Source organism: Myotis daubentonii, chromosome 3 (genome assembly GCF_963259705.1).
Source record: "Myotis daubentonii chromosome 3, mMyoDau2.1, whole genome shotgun sequence".
Classification (NCBI taxonomy): domain Eukaryota; kingdom Metazoa; phylum Chordata; class Mammalia; order Chiroptera; family Vespertilionidae; genus Myotis; species Myotis daubentonii.
The window spans coordinates 202589779-202609535 of record NC_081842.1 but is presented as its reverse complement, the minus strand read 5'-3'; the positions used below and the strand labels follow the sequence as shown (position 1 = coordinate 202609535).

Below are 19757 nucleotides of genomic sequence, written 5' to 3'. Positions count from 1 at the left end.
CTCAATCTGTTTGAGCATTCTGGGATCATACCTACCTCAAGAGTGTTGTGAGGATTAAATGAGATGATCCACATAAAATATCTACTTGCCCAGAGAAGTAAGCACCCAACAAACAGCGATTACAACTAGAGCACCTGCTCAAGGTCTCTTTCAGGCAGCTGTTGGCCTAGGGCAGGCCTGGAATCCTAATGCTTCCTTTCACTATTCAGTCACCATGACCAAAATCCCGAAGGGGCCACGCCTTGATTAGCCATTGAAGATCTGGATGTCTGCCTCTGATTGGATCCTTCTTCCCCAGCACGTCCAGACTTTTCATAAATAGACGAGATGGCCCCTTAAAGCAGATTCCCAGATAATACACATAAATCCACAAGTCCCGATTTGGATTAGGAAGAGGAAGCGAGCATGCAACTCTGCAGAGAAGGGCCGTAAGAGAAACAGAATGAGTGATTACTGTAATTTCTAAGCTCTGCGCTCTAATTCCTCTCTAGCTTGGGGTGCTTGGGGTGCAAGCCTGTAGCAAGGACGGAGTCACAAGATTTAAGAGTCCAGCAGAGTGTGTGCAGGAGGACGGACGGGAGACCGATACCCCCCCACCTCCCGCCCTTATAAGCACCTTTTCTTCAGACACCTCCCAGCCAGGAGAAACCCTAGTCTTCGGAGACACTGACAAACACCTCAAAATCCCATCCCCGTTTCCACCGCCCCTAGAAGCGCCCCCTGCGTGCGTGCGTGTGTGCGCGCGCACGCGGGCGCGCACGCACAGGCTACTGGGATGCCGCTTCTCCCCTCCGAGTCTTCCAGTTTCCCGGCGTGCTTCGGGCCCGCCAAATGGGCGGGGGAGACGCAAGATGGCGGCAGCCACGAATTCCGGCTCCAGCCTCCCACTGTTCGACTGCCCGACTTGGTGAGTGGCGGGGAGACCAGGGCTGGAGTGGCCTGGGCTGGCTGGGCGGCCCAGTTCCCGCAGCGGGCCGAACGGTTTAGACGTTTTGGGACTGACTGAGGGAGAGCAGGTCGTCGGGCCGGGCAGCGTGGGGAGGAACCGGGAGCCCAGGCCCAGGCACTGAGGAACCCAGAGTTGGGGGCTCTGAGGCGCTCGCTGACGCAGCCCCCCCCCGGCGGTGCGCCGGTTGCCTGGGCGTTTCGGGGCCGTGGCCCTGAACTGACCTCCACTCCCGACTGGATCGAGTGCTCTTGGGGAGCAGCGGACCGCGCCCCTGCTCTCAGTCCCGAGCGCGCGCGAGCCGGCTTCCCGGACGGAGCCCGCCGCGGAGCCCGTGCCCCGCCGCTGTGCTGCTCCCCTGGTCCAGCACTTGCCTCTCACGGACCGGGAGCCCCCTGAGCGCAGGGACGGCGCCGACCCACCCCTGCATCCGCAGCGACCGGCGCTGGGATTGTTGGAAGGAACCCCTTCCATCCTTTCTCAAGTTCTTGGGAAGAGTGGGATAATTTCATTTCGCCTTGGAGTAGAGTACAAGATGAGTAGTTATGCACTGCCTTGAGTTAGAGCTATTTCAGCAGTAACTCACCGGTGGATGAATAATGTTATTCTTCTCTGCCTCCCGCTATGTTGAGATCCTCAAGGGCAAGGCGTCTGATGCATCCTTTCTATTACCAGCGCCTAGGCCTTAGCCAGGCACATAGTAGGAGTTCAGAAAGCATGTTTTGGATGTAACATTGCTTTTCCTCTTTCCCAGAAAAAAAAAAAAAAAAAAGGCTTTTCCCAATGCACTGTTTTCAGCAACTGCCATAGAGGAGTTGGGGCAGGATTGTGAGATGACTATGTTGCTCTTCAAATTAGAGGGAATTTGGATTGCATATTTTATGCAAATATGCAAAAGGACTCTGGCAAGATTGTTCTTTTTTTTCAAACTTCAAAGGAGCAAACACAGGAAGCAAGTGAATGTGTGCCTGTTTTCTGGGTTCCTTTGCATTTTGTAACACCCAGTTGCTTCAGTCTACAAATTTTATGTCCATTTTGGTTCCCTGCCACAGTGATTTCTGATGTTGGATCAGGATAGTAAACTTCTAGTTAGAAGAGACATATCACCTACCATTTCTTCAGTCCTGTATGCACCAGCTCCTGTGTTAGGTGCTTTGACATGTATCCCTCTTGGATGTTGTGGTTATAGAAATGCAGAGAAAAGTGCCCTGAACAAGCCATTATAGATAGAAAGACCTGTTCGAGGGTAAGAAACATCTCTTGTATTCATTGGTACCTGGTTTCGTAGGCACGATACGGGATTGCCCTAACTCCCTAAGTATATACCTCTGATTTGGTCTCAGAGTTCAGAGCTCTGTTTATTTTGTGATGAGACTAAACTTGGATCAGCACAGAACACCAGCGATATACTCAGCCTTCGTATGTTCTTTGCAGTAGTCACAAAGCTTAGATTCAAACTCAAAGGATCAGACTGCGCCAGCTGTAGTACGTGCACTCTCGATGCTGCTTTCTCTCCGAGGTCGATGTTCAGTGTTAAAGTACAGGTTTCTTCGGTGCTGCTCTAAATACAAATCCATTAAAATCTGTGTTAGAGCAATTGAATCACTGGGGAAGCAAGTGTCAAACTTAGAAAGGAGCTGTAATAACAGTGAAGTAGATGACATTTCTGCTTGAACATGAGCTAATTATAGGCTGGTAGAGCTGCAGTGTTGAATGGGACAGTAATTGTAAATGGCATTATGAACTCATTCTGAAAATGCTTTTTCCTTCTTATTTTTCAGGGCAGGTAAACCCCCACCTGGATTACATCTGGATGTAGTCAAAGGAGACAAACTAATTGAGGTACAGAAATACATGTCTTTCCTTTTTCCCATCACATTAAAGATTTTTGCCAGTGACTCACTTTTCCACCCCTTCTGCTGTGCTTTGTTTTCCGATGCTACTTTCGTTCATCCTGATTTTTTTTCTATTAAAAGCACATGGTGATGTAACACATTCAAACCTCTTATCTCCCACAGACACTCAGTGTTTTTTTTTTTACTTCTCTCACCTTTTAAATAAAGGATTTTAATAGATCATAGGCCTATGAGCCCTAATCAAACTGGAAGCCCTTTAATATGGTAAATTCCCTCTCTTTGAGTACATGGAGTTGTGTGGAAGGTACAAGATATGCAATCTATAATAATAAAAGCGCAATATTAGCGCTGGACATAATTAGACTGGACAGCCAAACAACCTTCCGGATGAAGCCGCCCTGGCGGGAGCTGAGGCAGGGGGGGTTAGGGGCGATCAGGCAGGCAGGCAAGCAGTTAGGGGCAATCAGGCAGGCAAGCAAGCAGTTAGGGGTGATCAGGTAGGCAGGCAGAGTGGTTAGGGATGATCAGTCAGGCAGGCAAGCAAGTGGTTAGGGGTGATCAGGCAAGCAGGCGAGTGGTTAGGGGTGATCAGGCAGGCAGCTAAGTGGTTAGGGGTGATCAGGCAGGGAGGCGAGTAGTTTGGGGCAATCAGGCAGGCAGGCAGAGTGGTTAGGGGCCAGTGATCCCAGATTGAGAGAGGGATGTCTGACTGCCAGTTTAGGCCCAATCCCACAGGATTCCCTGCAGAATCGGGCTTAAACCGGCAGTCGGACATCCCCCAGGGGTCCCGGATTGCAAGAGGGTGCAGGTCAGGCTGAGGGCCTTCCCCACCTCCACCCCCACATGCACGAATTTCTTGCACTGAGCCTCTAGTAATTGAAGAAGAAAGTGAATGACATAGATTGAGTTTAGATTTTAAGTTGCTTTTATGATATTCAGGCCTGAGCCCTTCAAAGGGAATGGAATGGTGATGAAATTCATTCATTTACTCAAAACATTGAGTGCTTACTTTGTTCTTGTCGTTGTGCTCGCTATAGGGACTACAACAGTGGACAAAACAAGCGTGGTTCTGATCCTCAAAGAAATCTGGCGGGAAAGACACTACATAAAAATTACCTGAAATAAGTTCTATAAAGGAAAAGTTTAGCAGAATTGCAGATTTTCTACAAGTCTCTAGAGTGAACACCACATAGAACTTGAAGATAACATAAATTTTGATTAGATACTAAGTTGTGTGAGATTTTATTTTATTTTTAATAATTACGGCACATTTATTTACCAAGAAATGGAGATTAAACCCACTGTGACTATGGAGCTGTGAATCTCCAGCTCTTAGACCAATTTTATGTTTGCTCGCTCATACAGAATTTAGATTTAAGGTCCCACTTTTGAGTGCAGTTGTTTTTGTTTGGTGTGAATAGTAAAAACTCCCAAGGGGATACTTTGTATATTAGGCTTTTATATAGAGAGATTTTATTTACTTGTTTTTAATTGATTTTATTGGGGTGACATTGATTAATAAAATTATATAGGTTTCAGGTGTACAATTCCATAATACATCATCAGTGTAGAGTTCTTTTATTTTAAGTCACAAAACTTCAAGATTATTCAATGAAATAATTTTGCTAAATTGTCTGTAAAACCTATTTTATAGACTGTTCCACAGATACAAAATATTGTTGCTAAATAGCATGAAGCTCTGAAGACATAAGAATCTGTTTTGTTACCAGAATTTAGTAAATCTCCCGTTTGCTACAGGAAGAAACAAAGGAGGCCTAGCTTTAATGATTATATCATATTCCTTTGTGAAATAATTTATATTTTTAAAGTGCTCTTAGTTGTCAGACATTCCTCTGATTACTGATTTCTATTAACTGATAATGTTCTCTGTCTTTCATTGCTCTTAGGTGTGCTGAGTTGCCATACAATTGTCAAGTTGCAGTCTTTAGGCATCACTGTGCTGTTTCTGAGAGGAATAGATTTATGTGCTTATTTTTAAAGATTTAGACAGCACTTGATACTAGCCGAGCTATCTACATCCTAGCCTTGTGTCAGAGGCTTGTGATGTGTTGTGATAGCTGGGTTTAAGAAGTGCAATATTAAAGCAAAAGCCGTGAGTCTTTTAGCCCAGTGTGTAAAGACACACTCTGAGTTATAACTCAGTGGCACAACTGGGTAATGGTATAGCTAGTCAAGAAATTGTGGCTTTGGTGACTATTGAAACACCAATACATTATCTTATTTACTTGGACAGAGAAAGTACATTGTTCAGGAGTTAACAAATTTCCTTAATTCTAAGACATACTATTTTCCCGCTACATCGTTATGTTTCTGTCATTGAGATGCCTTTAATAATGAATGTATATATTTAATTTGGAGGACCTTTCACTCCCCCTCGCCCTCTAAATACCTAGATCTCTGGTATGTCTTTGGCACCTTAGAAACATAGAAATTTGGTCAGTGGTATAGTAGAACCCAAGATCTGGTGGTCTTATATACTGTTTCCTTGAGACTATCCAGTGAGCCCTGTGTTTAGCAAATTTAAGTTTGTGAGGGCATAATCTGGGTGCATATAAATATGAATGAGAAATGCAGTGAGATTCAACCTGCGCAGATATTACCTAGAAAGAATAAGATGTTGACATTTCAGAATTCTCTCAATTTTAAAACAATGTCTTATATTTAATCCAAGTTTTAAAACTTGAGTCTAGGCCCGCGGTTCTCAACCTGTGGGTTGCGACCTCTTAGGGGATCGAGCGACCCTTTCACAGGGGTCGCCTAAGATCATTGGAAAACACATATATAATGACATATTGTTTTGTGATTAATCACTATGCTTTAATTATGTTCAATTTGTAACAATGAAATTGGGGGTCACCACAACATGGGGAACTGTATTAAAGGGTCGCGGCATTAGGAGGGTTGAGAACCACTGGCCTAGGCAGACCTGGGGATGATCGTCTTATTGAGCTGTCAGCTGCTCATTCTTGATGCTGCCCAGCAGTATAGTGGGGCTGGAACGAGCCTTGCCAGTAGCACATGGTCACTGGACAGGGTTTCCCAGCAGTGACCCACATACCTATACTCGCTTGAACTAATTTTGAACCTTAAGGCTAAGCTTTAAAGAAACTGGGTAAGTGATTGTTTAAAGAAAAATGAAGAGTGTGGCCCATCGTCGTTTATTCATTAAAATGTTCCTTGCCATGTAGTACATTTTCTGACGCAGGTAGAGTGAAGAAAATATATAATATGGTTAAAAGAGCTTAGACTCTGAAGTCAGACAGATTCTCTGTCTCTCTGAATTTCTAATTCAGCTTTTAAATATCTGGCTGTGTGAACTTGAACGTGTTAATTTCTTTATGCCTCAGTTTTGTCATTTATAAAAATAGGAATAATAGTATGTACCCACCGCATAGAGTGGCTGTGAGGGTGAAATAACAGCATAGAACACATACCACAGTGTGTGGCACATGAATACCCAACGGCTGTTACTGTTATCAGTGCGTGAGGTATATTTCTGGTCTTGTAAGGGGAACACTAAAGCATAAGGGAGAATAGTAGCCCACTGTGAGTGCAGTGACATAGCCAGGAATGAAATATAAACCTCTTGATTCCTAGCCTGGAACCTACTAACTTGACTGTGCTTCTCTACTCAGCTGTGTGCTGTCTTCTCAGGGATTTTAGAAGGAGTGCCATGTGAAATGTGAACTAGAGCTTAGTGAAACCTTGAAAGGGTTATTCTTTAAAATGGTCAAATTGTAGACTTTTAAAACTGGAAGAAGTGTTAGTAAAAATTTATCAAGAGGCCTTTATCTTTGACAGCTCAGTTTACAACCAGGCTGTGTCAGGGTTTACTAACCCAAGATTAAAAGAAAAATAAGGACAGTGTTGTGAGTTCTTCATAAAGCTAAATCCAGCTCAGTATTCCAAAAGTGCTTTGGGGCTATGATGGCATGATTCAGATGTAAATAGGTATTTATAACCCCTTTCTTCCCTAACCAGCTGGTAATCTTCCTTTGGTTATGTTTCTGAAAAGCAGTCATTACTTTATAAACATGCTTTGTGTTCTCATTTCTTGCTTGACCTAAAGTTACTATCCGTTGAAATCTTAAATTTCCAATGGACAGAGACAACCCCTTTTGCAGGTCACTTTTACGTAATAGAATTAGTAGGAAAACTTCTTTTCATATCAATAGTAAACATTTGACTGCTACATTTGGGGATATTAAATGTCATCTATCCCTCAACATGTTAGTAAGTTTTTCTGAGCTCTTTATCTTAAGAATAATAGGAAATAAATTTTTTTCACTGTGGCAAGGAATTTTTCTATTCAAGATCCTCTACTTATTTGATAAGAAGAATTTTTGCTTAACCCTGTTGAGACTATTTAAGTAACATTTAATTTAATGTTTATTTAGAAACTGATTATTGATGAGAAGAAATATTACTTATTTGGGAGAAACCCCGATCTGTGTGACTTTACCATTGACCACCAGTCTTGCTCTCGGGTCCACGCTGCCTTGGTCTACCACAAGCATCTGAAGAGAGTTTTTCTAATAGATCTCAATAGTAGTAAGTAATTCACATCCCATTCTGTCTCACACATTTCTTTTGGGCAATGTGAAAGTTCTCTTTAAGTTCTTCAGTTTCAAAATTGTGTTTTATTATTCACCAAGGAAGAAGTTTACATTTGATTTTTAAATCAACTCTTCTTGACTCCTGTGATATCGCCTATTTTCCTGAATAATTGATGACTGGAGAGAGAAGAAGGTTTTGGGGAGGACTGTCCTGGAGGAGGCATTAGGTAGATATAGAGAACACCATCAACAAAAACACTCAGGAGCTAGGGACTATGGGTAGCTAAGTGTTTACAAGACCATGATAAATTGTGGTCTAATTTAGGCAGAAGCGGTGGTAGCTCCATTAATATAATAGAGTAGTTGTGCAAGACATTAACAACAATACTTGTTTTGAACAATATTTAATTTTTTATTAAAGGTTCTTTATCCCAGCTACATTCTGCTTTGACTAAGTAATAATATAAATTTTAATTTCATGAATGTACTCCAACTAATAAGATTTTCAACTTTGCCAAAGATAATCCCAGAAATGCAGTTGAGACTTAACTACATGGAGCCTTGAAGTGTTTCACTTTTCCCATATATAAATACAATGTAAAATAGAAAGGATCCTGCTTCCTGGGCTGACCATGTTCTCCTTCCCCACTTTTATAACACAGACCCCACCCCAGTCTGCTGATAGAATGGTTTTGGAGAGCCTTGTCTCACACGTACTTACTTGCAAATTTATCTCATCTTTTCTGTCCATTTTATAACATGCCGAAAAATACTCAGACTCAGCAGTAGGATTTTGGCTTGCCTTGGTATTGATATTGCACCTGTTTCTGCCAACCTTTCCTGTTCTGGGGAAAACCCAGCATAACTGCCACCAGGGCCTGTATTCCTTAGACTTGGGGCTGGAGAGGTCAGACCACAGCGATGCCTGTCTCCTGCCTTGGGTGGCATGGTTATTGCTGGGTTGGAGCCATCCTGCTGGACCCAGAATGGAGCCAAGCCTGTCTGGCAGGAGAGCAAGCAGTGGTATTTGTTATCTGGGTTAACAGCAGGTCTGAAGATGTGTAAGAATTCCACTGAAGAGATTCAAGACCCAGTGAAGGAGTTTTCCTTTTCGTTGTGACTCATGACAAGGGATGCAAAGTGGACTCAGTGTCATTTTTATTTTAAAAAGCAGAACTGATAATGCTGGGAGGAGCTGCTCTCCTACAACTCAGGTTGGTTTTTTCTCTTACATTTTTGATTTGGTTATTCCCAGCACACGGCACTTTCTTGGGTCACATTCGGTTGGAACCTCACAAGCCTCAGCAAATTCCCATCGATTCCACAGTCTCATTTGGCGCATCCACAAGGGCATACACTCTACGTGAGAAGCCTCAGACATTGCCATCGGCTGTGAAAGGAGATGAGAAGATGGGTGGAGAGGATGATGAACTCAAGGGCTTACTGGGGCTTCCAGAGGAGGAAACCGAACTTGATGTAATTCCACGTCTGTCATTATTTTGTCTTTTGGGACTCTAGTTTTTCCATTATGTAGCTGTCTGTGTAGCTTGAAATGCCAAAGACTTAGAAGCAGGAGGTTTTCCTGAGCCCAGTGATGGGCCTTTGCCACTTTGTCAGTTATAAGGTGGTCAACTGTGACACACTTTGGAGAGCTGCATTGTGTGATTTGCTTATGTATGACCAGGGGTAACAAGGAAACTGGTCTCTTGCCAATAGACCCTCATGGTTGTCTGTGCACCTTCACTGGATGTTAGAAGCCAAGGCTGGGAGTTAAGTTTTTCTAGAGCTGCACTATCAAAGGTGGTGGCTATTAACTACATTTCAAATACTCAGTGGTCACATGTGGCTAGTGACTTCCATGTTGAATGGCACAAATAGAGAACATTTTCATCATTCAGAAAGTTCGATTGGACGGCACTGACTTAGACTGAAGCTTTCATTCATTTACATTGCTTTCTTGATATTGTCCAAATAGCCCAGGAATCTTCTGAATAGAACTAGACTGCTTTTGTTCTTATGGGCCTGGCTGCCCTGAAGGCTATGAATTTGACAATATTGTATTTAAGTGCTAAAGTTTTCCTTTTCTAGAGACTGACCCCAATATGTGAAGTGGCCGTCATCCTTTACATGTCAGTCACTGCACTGGTGTGACTGGTCTATTCAGGTAGACCCTCTGTAAGCATGCCTTAACCACCCACATGCACTTACTGTTCTAGTACACTAAGGCAGTGTCCCAGCCCTTAGGAAGAAAAGTGCCATGGAAATCTAAAGTTTAGAAGTTATTTTGTTCTAAAGAAGTAGCCTCCTAGCCAGAGGCCTTGATGGTGGTCACTCTTACCCATTTCTCCTCCGGCCTTCTTCCATGCTTTCCTGTATTTAAATTAGTATGTGAGGTCCTCTGTGGGTCTTTATTCTCAAGACATTTTGAATATCTCAAACCGCAATGCAGTTTGGAATAAGTCCAGAGGATTGGGAAGAGGCAGGCAGCAGTGCTGAGGCCAAGTTAATCATTGAGATGGATGGATGGTTATGAATAGAAATGGGGCCATACACAGGAATGGGGAGTGACAAAATATTAATGCCAAGTGTAAGTGCACTGACAGTGTCTGTATGAGTTCTCAAAGAGAGTTACTGGGAAGAAAGCTGTCAATCATCCTTTCTCATCTCTGTTTTGTTACTTTAAAACAATTCTTGGAGTTCCTTCCAGTTACATTCTTTTAATTCTCAGCATAAAGACATGATAACCTTTGTAAAAAAAAAAACAAGCAAATCTCATCTGGCCAGTGTGGCCCAGTGTTTGAGCATCAACCTATGATCCAGGAGGTCACAGTTCCATTTCTGGTCAGGGCACATGCCCAGGTTGTGGGCTTGATCCCCAGTGTGGAGCATGCAGGAGGCAGCCAATCAATGATTCTCTCTCATCATGTTCTATCTCTCTCTCCCTTTCCCTTCCTCTTTGAAATCAATAAAAAAACAACAACAACAAAACCTCAACTCCAAGATGTTTGTACAGATGACCTGTTCTCAGCTCAAGGTCCTCACCTTTTGAATATCACTGCCCCACTAGTCAGAGGGGCACATTCTGTCAAAGGTGACTTATAAATATTAGCAGTCTGGGGATAGTAATGAGTTCTTTCTGAATACAGAGGAGAATCTTGTCTGCCTGGGGAAGTCAAGGTTAGCCCCGAATGCCTTTCTGCCCGTCATTTAGTAAGATAGTCTGCTTCACTTTTCTGTGTACTGACTTGTCTCTTCCTGTGAACCCTGGCCTAGAACCTGACAGAGTTCAACACTGCCCACAACAAGCGGATTTCCACCCTCACCATTGAGGAGGGGAATCTGGATATTCAAAGACCAAAGAGGAAGAGGAAGAACTCACGGGTGACTTTCAGTGAGGATGATGAGATCATCAACCCAGGTGAGGTGTCTTTCTAGTTTCTTCTGATGAAAAAGCTGTGGTCTCGGAGGGTAGTGTGCACAACCTATAGGTCAGTTGTAATGTTTCCAAGGTTTAGAATAACAGGTGCTATTTTAAGGAGAGATAGTTTTTACAGTTCATTGGTGGAGTGCTCTCAACAACTCAGGCATTATCCATTTGCACTGTGGAAGAAATAGCTATCAGGAGAGTCCATTTAGTTCAGTATACAGAGCAAGGCGGTAATTCTCTGCTGACCCAGAGTGTCTGTGTCTTAGTGGAGGTTTAAGTTAAGCATAAGTGTTTTCTGTCTTGACCTCAAAGCAGAACGTTATTGTCTTTTGGGGTTCTGTGTACTAGTATGAGTGGTAACTATAAGATTGGAGAACCTTCTGCTGCTACTGTTAACTGCATTGAAGACTTGCCTCTCTGGAAGGAAGTAATTTATAGTTTGAATGGAAATGTCAGTAAGATAAGAGCATTGTATTATGGGAAGGCCACTAACTTTACCAATTTCTTCCATCATTCAACATTTATTTATTGGGCCTGTGTTGTATCTTAAGTACTCTGGTGGATGGATGACATAGAGCTGGGAGGTATAGTTATACAGTGAAGATGGAATTGGGATTTAAAAAAACCTTGTTTGAAAATAAATCTCAATGGATAGAAGAAACAAGGATCCCAGACTAACAAGTTGCTTTTAATTTCCAAAGTAAAATGCAGTGAGAATTACTTTCAAGTCCTGCATTTAGGTTCAAAATATCAATTATTTAAATGGAGATGGTCTGCTCCAGCATGAAAAAAAAAAGGTCAAAGGATTTTAGTTAATTGAAAATGAAGTTTTATGTAGACCCAAGGGTCCCAGGTTTGATTAAGGTCAAGGGTACATACCTCGGTTGCAGGTCCTCCCCGGCCCCAGCCCTGGTCAGGGCTCATGCAGGAGACAACCAATTCATGTGTTTCTCTCACATCAGTATTTCTCTCTGTCTTTCCCCTTCTCTTCTACTCTCTCTAAAAACCAATGGAAAAATATCCTTAGGTGAGGATAAAAAAAAAAAAAAAAGGAAGAAAGAAAATATAGTTTTAGTCATTAGGAGTATGTGAAAACTAATCAAGTGGAGTGTAAGATTCATTAATAGGAGAATTGGGGACAGTAACCCCACTGGTCTGTGTTCTGAGCCAGTGATGGCGAACTTATGACACGCGTGTCAGAGGTGACACACGAACTCATTTTTTTGGTTGATTTTTCTTTGTTAAATGGTATTTAAATATATAAAATAAATATCAAAAATATCAGTCTTTGTTTTACTATGGTTGCAAATATCAAAAAATTTCTATATGTGACACAGCACCAGTGTTAAGTTAGGGTTTTTTAAAATGCTGGCACACCGAGCTCAAAAGGTTCACCATCACTGTTCTGAGCATAACTCATCCATATGTTACTAAATACGAGCATGGCCCTAACCATCAAATGTGATGTAGTCCTGAGGGAGGAGGAGATTCATATATACAGAAAACAGTGCCCTGCATGCTGGGAACGTGGGGAACCATGCAGGAGGGAGAGCAGATTGGAGGGGGCATGACCACTGTGGTCAGGTATTTGCAGGACTAACCTTAGAAGGGAACAGTGGGCAAAACCAGAGCTAGTGAGTAGCAAGTATTTGACTCAGCGTAAAAAGCAACAATGAATCTTTATATTTAGAAGAATTAAAAGGATTCCTCTGAAAGAGATTGAGGCATTCATTCTAGTGACAAGTTTACTTTCTGATGGTGTGTGAAGTGGAAAGGATTACTCCTAGAAGTAGTGAATGCCCGAGGGGAATTTTTAGGCAGGGGCTGGATAACCAATCGAGGAAACTTATTTCTGGGCCCTGGAACCTCTTGAGTAAGTTTCTAGAGGTTGAACCTAAAAATTTGTAGCTTCAAACAAGCTCTTATTGTACTGATGAACAGCCAATAACTTGGAAATTACTGGACTAGACACTAAGTCTCTCTCAGGATTCAGTGTCTGATCTGCTTTGTTTTTCTCCTGGAAAATTATTGCCCCAGAGCTTTATTAAGGTGCTGTATTCAGGCAGAGTATAGCATAGTGGTCAGAGGGCCTGGGTTTGAAATCCACCTCCCCTCTTAGTAGTTGTATGACCTTGGCCAAGTGACTTAAAAGACTGCTGGCCTGCCCTGACCGGTTTGGCTCAGTGGATAGATTGTCGGCCTGCGGACTGAAGGGTCCCGGGTTCGATTCCGGTCAAGGGCATGTACCTTGGTTGCGGGCACATCCCCAGTTTGGGATGTGCAGGAGGCAGCTGATAGATGTTTCTCTCTCATCAATGTTTCTGGCTCTCTATCCCTCTCCCTTCCTCTCTGTGAAAAATCAATAAAATATATTTTTTTAAAAAAGACTACTGGCCTCACAGAATTGGTGAGGAGAATAAATGATTAACATTTGTAAAAGCACTTCATATCAGTACTTGGGATTTGTAAGCTCTTGATAAATGTTAGCCATTATCCCCATCATTATCTGCCACAACTTTTGCCTTCCACCTGTGCATCTTTCCTAAACTAGAAGTAGACTTCGTAAGGAATCTGTTGGTAGATCTTCCAGGAGCAAGGCTCTCCTAGAACATGCGTATTCTCTACGACTAGAATGAGGAAAGGAGGAGAGGGCCTGACCATCAGCCAACACAGGACAGGGTCCCCCAGAGAGGCTTAGTCTCTCCCCTCTACAGGCCTAGTGCACGCATGGGGTGCATCCCCCAGTAGCCACTCCTGTCAGGCTCCATCCAGTTGCTTGTGCGCCTCGTTCAGCTTTCCTTGCTGAAGGGAGATGAGAACAGGGCTCTTATGGGGGTGAGGAAGGATCAGGTTGCCTTTTTTAGAGACCTTGTCTCCTTCCTGAGTCTGGTTATCTTTCCTCTTTCTTCTTCCATGTAGAAGCCATTTGTTCGTTCATTCATTGAACAAAGATTGGTTAATCAATGAATATACCAGGGCATATTCTTTAAAGGCATCCTAAAGGGAAAAGTCAGACTTAAATCAACCAGGTGTAATTATTCAGATTAAATAGGGAATCTTTATTTTCCAAAGGAATTCATACGAGTGCTCATCTTTAAAATAGCAAGCTCCCTCAATGCATTTAAAATAAGATGTACAACATCAGTTAGGGAAATAATTCCTTTCCTGTCACTACATTAAGATGAAGGGGACTTGGAGTCGTTTTCTGTAGTAATGCTAACAAGTCAGCCTGCCTGTCTCCATACACACAGCCTTCAGCGAGAAAACTGCTCATCCTAGGCGGCCCAGCGCAGCCATCCTCTCTGTGCGACAGAGCAGCTCTGCTACCTGTCTTGAAGCACCTCCAGTGTGCTCTAGCCTATCTGGCTTTACGGTGTGAACTCTTTAAAGGCAGTGCAGTATCTTGCTCTTATTTCCATGCCTGATGTCTAATAAATGAGGCACAAGAGAGTGGACTGACTGCAAACATGTCCCTTACGTGGTCTTATCTCTTCCTCCCTGCAGAGTGAGTGAAGCTAGAAGTTGTAGGGTATAACAATGTGTGTAAGCTGTGAAAAGGGTGCTGCCCTCCCACTCTGCCTGGACGAGGGCTTCAGATCCTTTAGTAAAAGTCTTTTTTTTTTTCATATATATATAATTTTATTTATTTTTGTTAATCCTTACCAGGGATATTTTTCCCATTGATTTCTAGAGAGAGTGGAAGGGAGGGAGGGAAGAAAGGAGAGAAGGAGAGAGAGAGAGAAACATCAGTGTGAGACAGACACATTGATGGATTGCCTCCCGCATGCACCATGACCAGGCCTGGGATGGAACCTGCAACCCAAATCTGTGCCCTTGATGGGGAATCGAACCCATGACCCTTCAGTAGGCAGGCTGATACTCTACTGAGCACACCGGCCATGGCAGTAAAAGTCTTGATTGTATACAGTTGTTCAGGTCAAAAGGCCAAGTGAAGTTGGAAGCCCTGGATCTGAATCCTAATTCTGTTATTTGCTAATGAGTGGGCATTACCAAGATAGGTGGTGTGTGACCTCTTGACATGTCATTGTTTTGTCACTATCATGGGATTACTAATAGGTACTCCTTTGTTTCTCCCTCAAAAAAGGGAAGTATACGGAATGCAAAAGAACTCGGGGAAGGCAGCACAGCACAGTGGTCCAGTCCTACTTCTGAATACTTGGACTAAATCCTGGCTCCTCCACTCTTCCATAGGGTGACTAGGCCCATCACTTGACTCCTCTTAGCCTGAGGTGTTTTCTTGTCTATTACATGTATATTGTAACCCTAGCTGGTTTGACTGAGTGGATAGAGCATTGGCCTGGGGACTGAAGGGTCCTGGGTTCGATTCCAGTCAAGGGCACATGCCTGGGTTGCAGTCTCAGATCCCCAGCAGGGGGTGTAGGAGGCAGTCAATCAATGATTCTCTATCATCATTGATGTTTCTGTCTCCCCCTCTCCCTTCCTCTCTGAAATCAAAATAAAAATATTAAAAAAATAAAAATTAAAAAAAAAAATGTTGACTGTAGTCATGCTTTCACCTCATAGGCTTGTTGTGAGGATTTAACACAGTGCCCAGCACATAGAAACAGTTGACGTGTTAGCTGTATTTTATTGTTTTAATGTGAGTTGTGATTGCTTTGTTTGTAGTGAGCCCTCTTCCCTTAACCCTCACAGGAGAATACCAAACTAATCCTTCCCTCATGTCTTTTTGCAGAGGATGTGGATCCCTCAGTTGGACGCTTCCGGAACATGGTACAGACTGCAGTGGTCCCAGTAAAGGTAGGAAGCACATTGTAACAATATTTGAAATGCCATTTCATATAGTCTGGTTTAAAAACCCACTCTTTTATAAATAGGTTAGGTGTACTTAATTTTAAAACATATTCTTTGCTCCTCTTCCATTTTTTTACCCTGTGGTCATACTTTTACTCCATCTGTGTCTAGAGGATTCTGGAGCCCATAATAAGGCTGCAGGTGACCAGCCAGCTTGATGCTGTATGTAAATTATGGTGCAATGTAAATCTACCGCCAGCAGGCTGCAGAGAGGCCCACGTTTCTTTAGCCTTTCCCTTTTCACTCAGAGTTAGCTATTAGGCAAGAAAGGCGTTGTTGTATTTCTGCATGGCACTGCTGCCTTTTGCTGTGCCTTTATTTTTTGTGCCTGGGAGTGGCACAGATAGAAAAGCCAGCCCAAATCTGGATTAGGTTTATAAAGACCAGGTATGTTGAAGAACCAAGAGATGGAAGTTACAAAGATGTTCTAATTGCTAAACATGTGGAGGAACTACCTGACAGCTAGGAATAAATAGTCCTTTAAATATTGGGATCTCTGTACATAGAGGTATTAAAAAAGTAATTGGGCCCTAGATGGTTTGGCTCAGTGGATAGAGCATCAGCCTGCAGACTGAAGGGTCCCAGGTTCAGTTCCAGTCAAGGGCACATGCCCAGATTGCAGGCTCGATCCCCAGTAAGGAGGGTGCAGGAGGCAGCTGGTCAGTGATTCTCTCTCAGCATTGATGTTTCTATCTCTCTCTCTTCCTCTCCCTTCCTCTCTGAAATCAATAAAAATATATTTAAAAAAAAGAAATTGGAAGATGCTGGTCAGAGATACTATAGAGTTTTTGTTTGTTTTCAATGCACAAAAATCAATTATATTTTTATGTACTTGCAATGATAGAGTTTTATTTTTTAAAAGTCTTTAGAATATATTAGACGAGGTTGATGTGTCAAATTCCTGGTTAGTCTTTAACTCAAAAGGAGTAGACAAGTGAGGGGATCTTTCATGAACTTTCTTTAGACTCTTGTGAAACGTACAAGGTGAAGTTTTCCTGTGCAACTCCATAGAGCTCATGTCACATTTCCCCCTGAGCTCTGTTCTCTTTTGGAATGTTCTGTTGTCATTAAAGTACAAAACCAGAAGATATTTTTACTTTTATATCAGATTTATTATGATATAATTTACATACAGTAAAATGCACACATGGCAAGTGTACAGTTTGAGTTTTGTCAAATGTGTACCCCTGAGTCATCACCATTATAATCAACATATAAAAGATTTCCATCACCCAGAAAATTCCTTTATGTCCCTCTGCTGTCAGTACCCGCCCACTCCCAGCCCCAGGCAACCAGTAAATTTCTTTCATTCACTTCAGATTTGTTTTGCTCTGAGATGAATGTTGAGACATTTGGTGCCCAACATGAAGATAAATACTAACTTCTGCTCCCCCCTCCAAATTTAAATACCTACTACCACCCATTATCACCTATTTCCTTAAAGGGCATTTTAACACCAAAAAAAGAGAGGGAGACGTATGACACGCTAAGGATAGTCACTGAAACTGGATAAGGTTATTTTATAAAATGCTCACACACTATCCTCATTTTTCTCAGTGTGACTTGGGATGGTAAATACTTTATGTGGACCCATCACATTAGAGGACCACTGTAAAATCTCTTTAATCACTGAGATTTCAAGACTGGGAAATAGGTTTGTTTGGGACACAAAATAAGCTAGAGGTTTAGGGGCTTTCCCCAGTGTTTAGGGCTGGAATAGAAAAGGCTAATGAGCACCACCCATGTGCCTCACCTCTTGTCTGCTCGGTTCCTTGTAAACCACAGAAGAAGCGGATGGAAGGCCCTGGCTCCCTGGGCTTGGAAGAATCGGGGAGCAGGCGCATGCAGAACTTTGCCTTCAGTGGAGGACTCTACGGGGGCCTGCCCCCCACACACAGTGAAGCTGGCTCCCAGCCGCATGGCATCCACGGGACAGCACTCATCGGTGGTTTGCCCATGCCATACCCGAACCTCGCCCCTGACGTGGACTTGACTCCTGTTGTGCCATCAGCAGTGAACATGAATCCTACACCAAACCCTGCAGTCTACATCCCCGAAGCTGTTAACGAACCCAAGAAGAAGAAATATGCAAAAGAAGCTTGGCCGGGCAAGAAGCCCACGCCTTCCTTACTGATTTGATATTTTTGGTCATGGAAAAGGGGTGGGGTTGGGTGGGAATTGGGTGGAAGGGTGATGGGGGAGCTGATGAACTTGGGAGGAAAATTTTCCATGTGTGCAGTATCGTCTTTCAGAACGTCTCCCGGGGTCCTAAACATCTAATACCAAAACTGGGGGTGGGGTTGAAATGTCCCGTAAAGACTGCTCTTCAGAACACTTCAGTGTAGAAGAACGTTTCATACGTCATTTTAAATTGGTGCCCTGGAGCCTCCCAGGCCTTCCATGACCTCCTTTTTCTTTCTTCCCTCTTTCCAGGGTTATTTTTATTTTAAGTCATGTACCCTGTGGAGAGACTCCAGGCCCAAAGAGTCGAATTCAGAGCTGGAGAGGTGATGGTGGAATCACCAGCCTTATGGGTCCAGCAGCCTAATTTATATTTACTATCCCTATAAGTTCCACATAGCAAAAGGGTTGCCATGGATCTGAGGTTGATAAAAAAGAGGGTTAAAATTCCTTAGTTAAGCTAAAGTTTAAATAATGTTTTTCTGGGTCAGTGGTTTTGAGGTCCAGTAGTTAGGCTTTTCTCTTTTGTCCTTTCCGTTGGAATGAGAATATTTTGATTGTGGTCTGTGACCAGTGAATGCCATAGACACAGGTTGATAGTTTTAAACTTATTACTTTGTTTGAACTTTACCTGTTTTTTCTTGTCAAACCTGAGTACTCTCTACTTGCTGAAGTTTCTCATTTGATTCCAGAGTACTGTACTCTCCAAGGCTTTCCTTTTCAAGTGTGTTATGAAGGCAATTTTTAAAGCATTTGACCAGTTAGAACAATTTCAATTAAAAAGGAAAAGATTTCACTTTGCAAGTAACTGATGTCTCTAAGAAGACATTTCAGATGTCGGTTTGGAGGCGCTTCCCCCCTGTGAGAGCTCTTGTTATCTGAAGCTCTAAGATGAGATCTGGCTAATGAACATAGGAGACGAAGGTAGGAAACATCGATAAAAGCTTTGTATAGAGATTTGTACATTTGTGTAATAGGCCTTTTCACGCTTTATGTGTAGCTTTTTACCTGTAACCTTTATTACATTGTAAATTAAACGTGACTTTTGACATCCGGTGCAGTTGTGGTTCGGTCGCCGCACGGATTCCCGCTGACAGTAGGAAATGTTGCCCAGGGTGTGCTGTCGGGCTTGGGAGGTGGTGCCTGTCCCCATTTTATTACCACGAATGAGAACGCCCCCTAATGAATGTAGAAACTAACTAGAGATACTGGTCCCCAGAGTGAAGCCTCATGGAGCCAAGTGGGTTGAGAGATGCCAGTCGCCCTTCATCAGGAGGCAGAACCACAGATGTGACAAAAGATTGGGCTTTGGGGCACTCGGCCTGGAGTGGGCATGGCTTAAACTTGGTCATCCGCCCTCTGGCTACAGCTGCAGCTCAGGTGCTGAAGTTGAGGAGGGTTAGAAGGGATTTCAGCCAGAGTTGGGATTGAATGGATGTGTCCATTCAATACGGGAGCCTCATTTCAGGAAGTGCACTTGGTGTGTGGTGAGAATTATAGGTGGCTTTGTGATGCTGCTGCCAGCTGAGTTCCAGATCCCTTGGGTCGTCGAGAGTGTGGACTTGCAGCAGGAGCAGCCTGATAACAGAGAGAGTCTATAAAATCACAAGTTTACAGGAAGCGGACCTCATCAGCCTCTGTAAAAACGAGTGTCCTCATCTTAGGAGAGCACTTTCCCCTCATCTCATAGCAAAGATGACCATTAGACACACATGGAGCCCCTACCTACCCCGCCAGCCATTCACGGCCTGTCGTCTAATTCACGTAGCCCTACGAGGAGCACTGCTTTTGTCCCCATTTTACAGGTGAGGAAACTGGCCGAGACAAAAGAAACTCAGGATCCCACTGTAGTGAAGTCCGGATTGAAACTAGCCTGAGTCCCGAGCACAGGTTTACACAGCCTCCAGGATGAGTTGGTGAAGGGTGTGTGTGGCCCA

The 19757-nt window shown here is 43.2% G+C and overlaps 1 protein-coding gene and 1 non-coding gene across 10 annotated transcripts; both read left to right on the top strand.

Annotated features, from left to right (window-relative positions):
- The first annotated feature begins 3 nt into the window (after positions 1-3).
- On the top strand, positions 4-18871 carry PPP1R8 (protein phosphatase 1 regulatory subunit 8). Of its 9 annotated transcripts, XM_059690591.1 has the most exons (7): positions 752-907; positions 2728-2788; positions 7221-7374; positions 8635-8855; positions 10653-10797; positions 15521-15585; positions 17425-18871. In XM_059690591.1, the coding sequence occupies exons 1-7, from the start codon at positions 852-854 to the stop codon at positions 17776-17778; spliced, it is 1056 nt and encodes a 351-aa protein (XP_059546574.1). In that variant the 5' UTR covers positions 752-851; the 3' UTR covers positions 17779-18871. The 9 variants fall into 9 exon arrangements, with proteins under 9 accessions (XP_059546575.1, XP_059546574.1, XP_059546583.1 ...); XM_059690597.1 differs by lacking the exons at positions 752-907; positions 2728-2788 and adding an exon at positions 7483-7606 and having other exon boundaries at positions 7238-7374; XM_059690594.1 differs by lacking the exons at positions 752-907; positions 2728-2788; positions 8635-8855 and adding exons at positions 7483-7606; positions 8426-8593 and having other exon boundaries at positions 7238-7374.
- On the top strand, positions 4811-4975 carry LOC132232223 (small Cajal body-specific RNA 1). Its single transcript, XR_009452358.1, has one exon. It is a non-coding gene; the product is annotated as a small Cajal body-specific RNA 1 (non-coding RNA).
- Positions 18872-19757: the final 886 nt, after the last annotated feature.

Coding starts and splice junctions, on each gene's coding strand:
- PPP1R8 (XM_059690591.1), top strand. CDS start 852: ATGGCGGCAGCCACGAATTCCGGCTCCAGCCTCCCACTGTTCGACTGC. Junction 8,856..10,652: donor AGGAGGAAACCGAACTTGAT/GTAATTCCACGT, acceptor ACCCTGGCCTAG/AACCTGACAGAGTTCAACAC. Junction 15,586..17,424: donor CTGCAGTGGTCCCAGTAAAG/GTAGGAAGCACA, acceptor TGTAAACCACAG/AAGAAGCGGATGGAAGGCCC.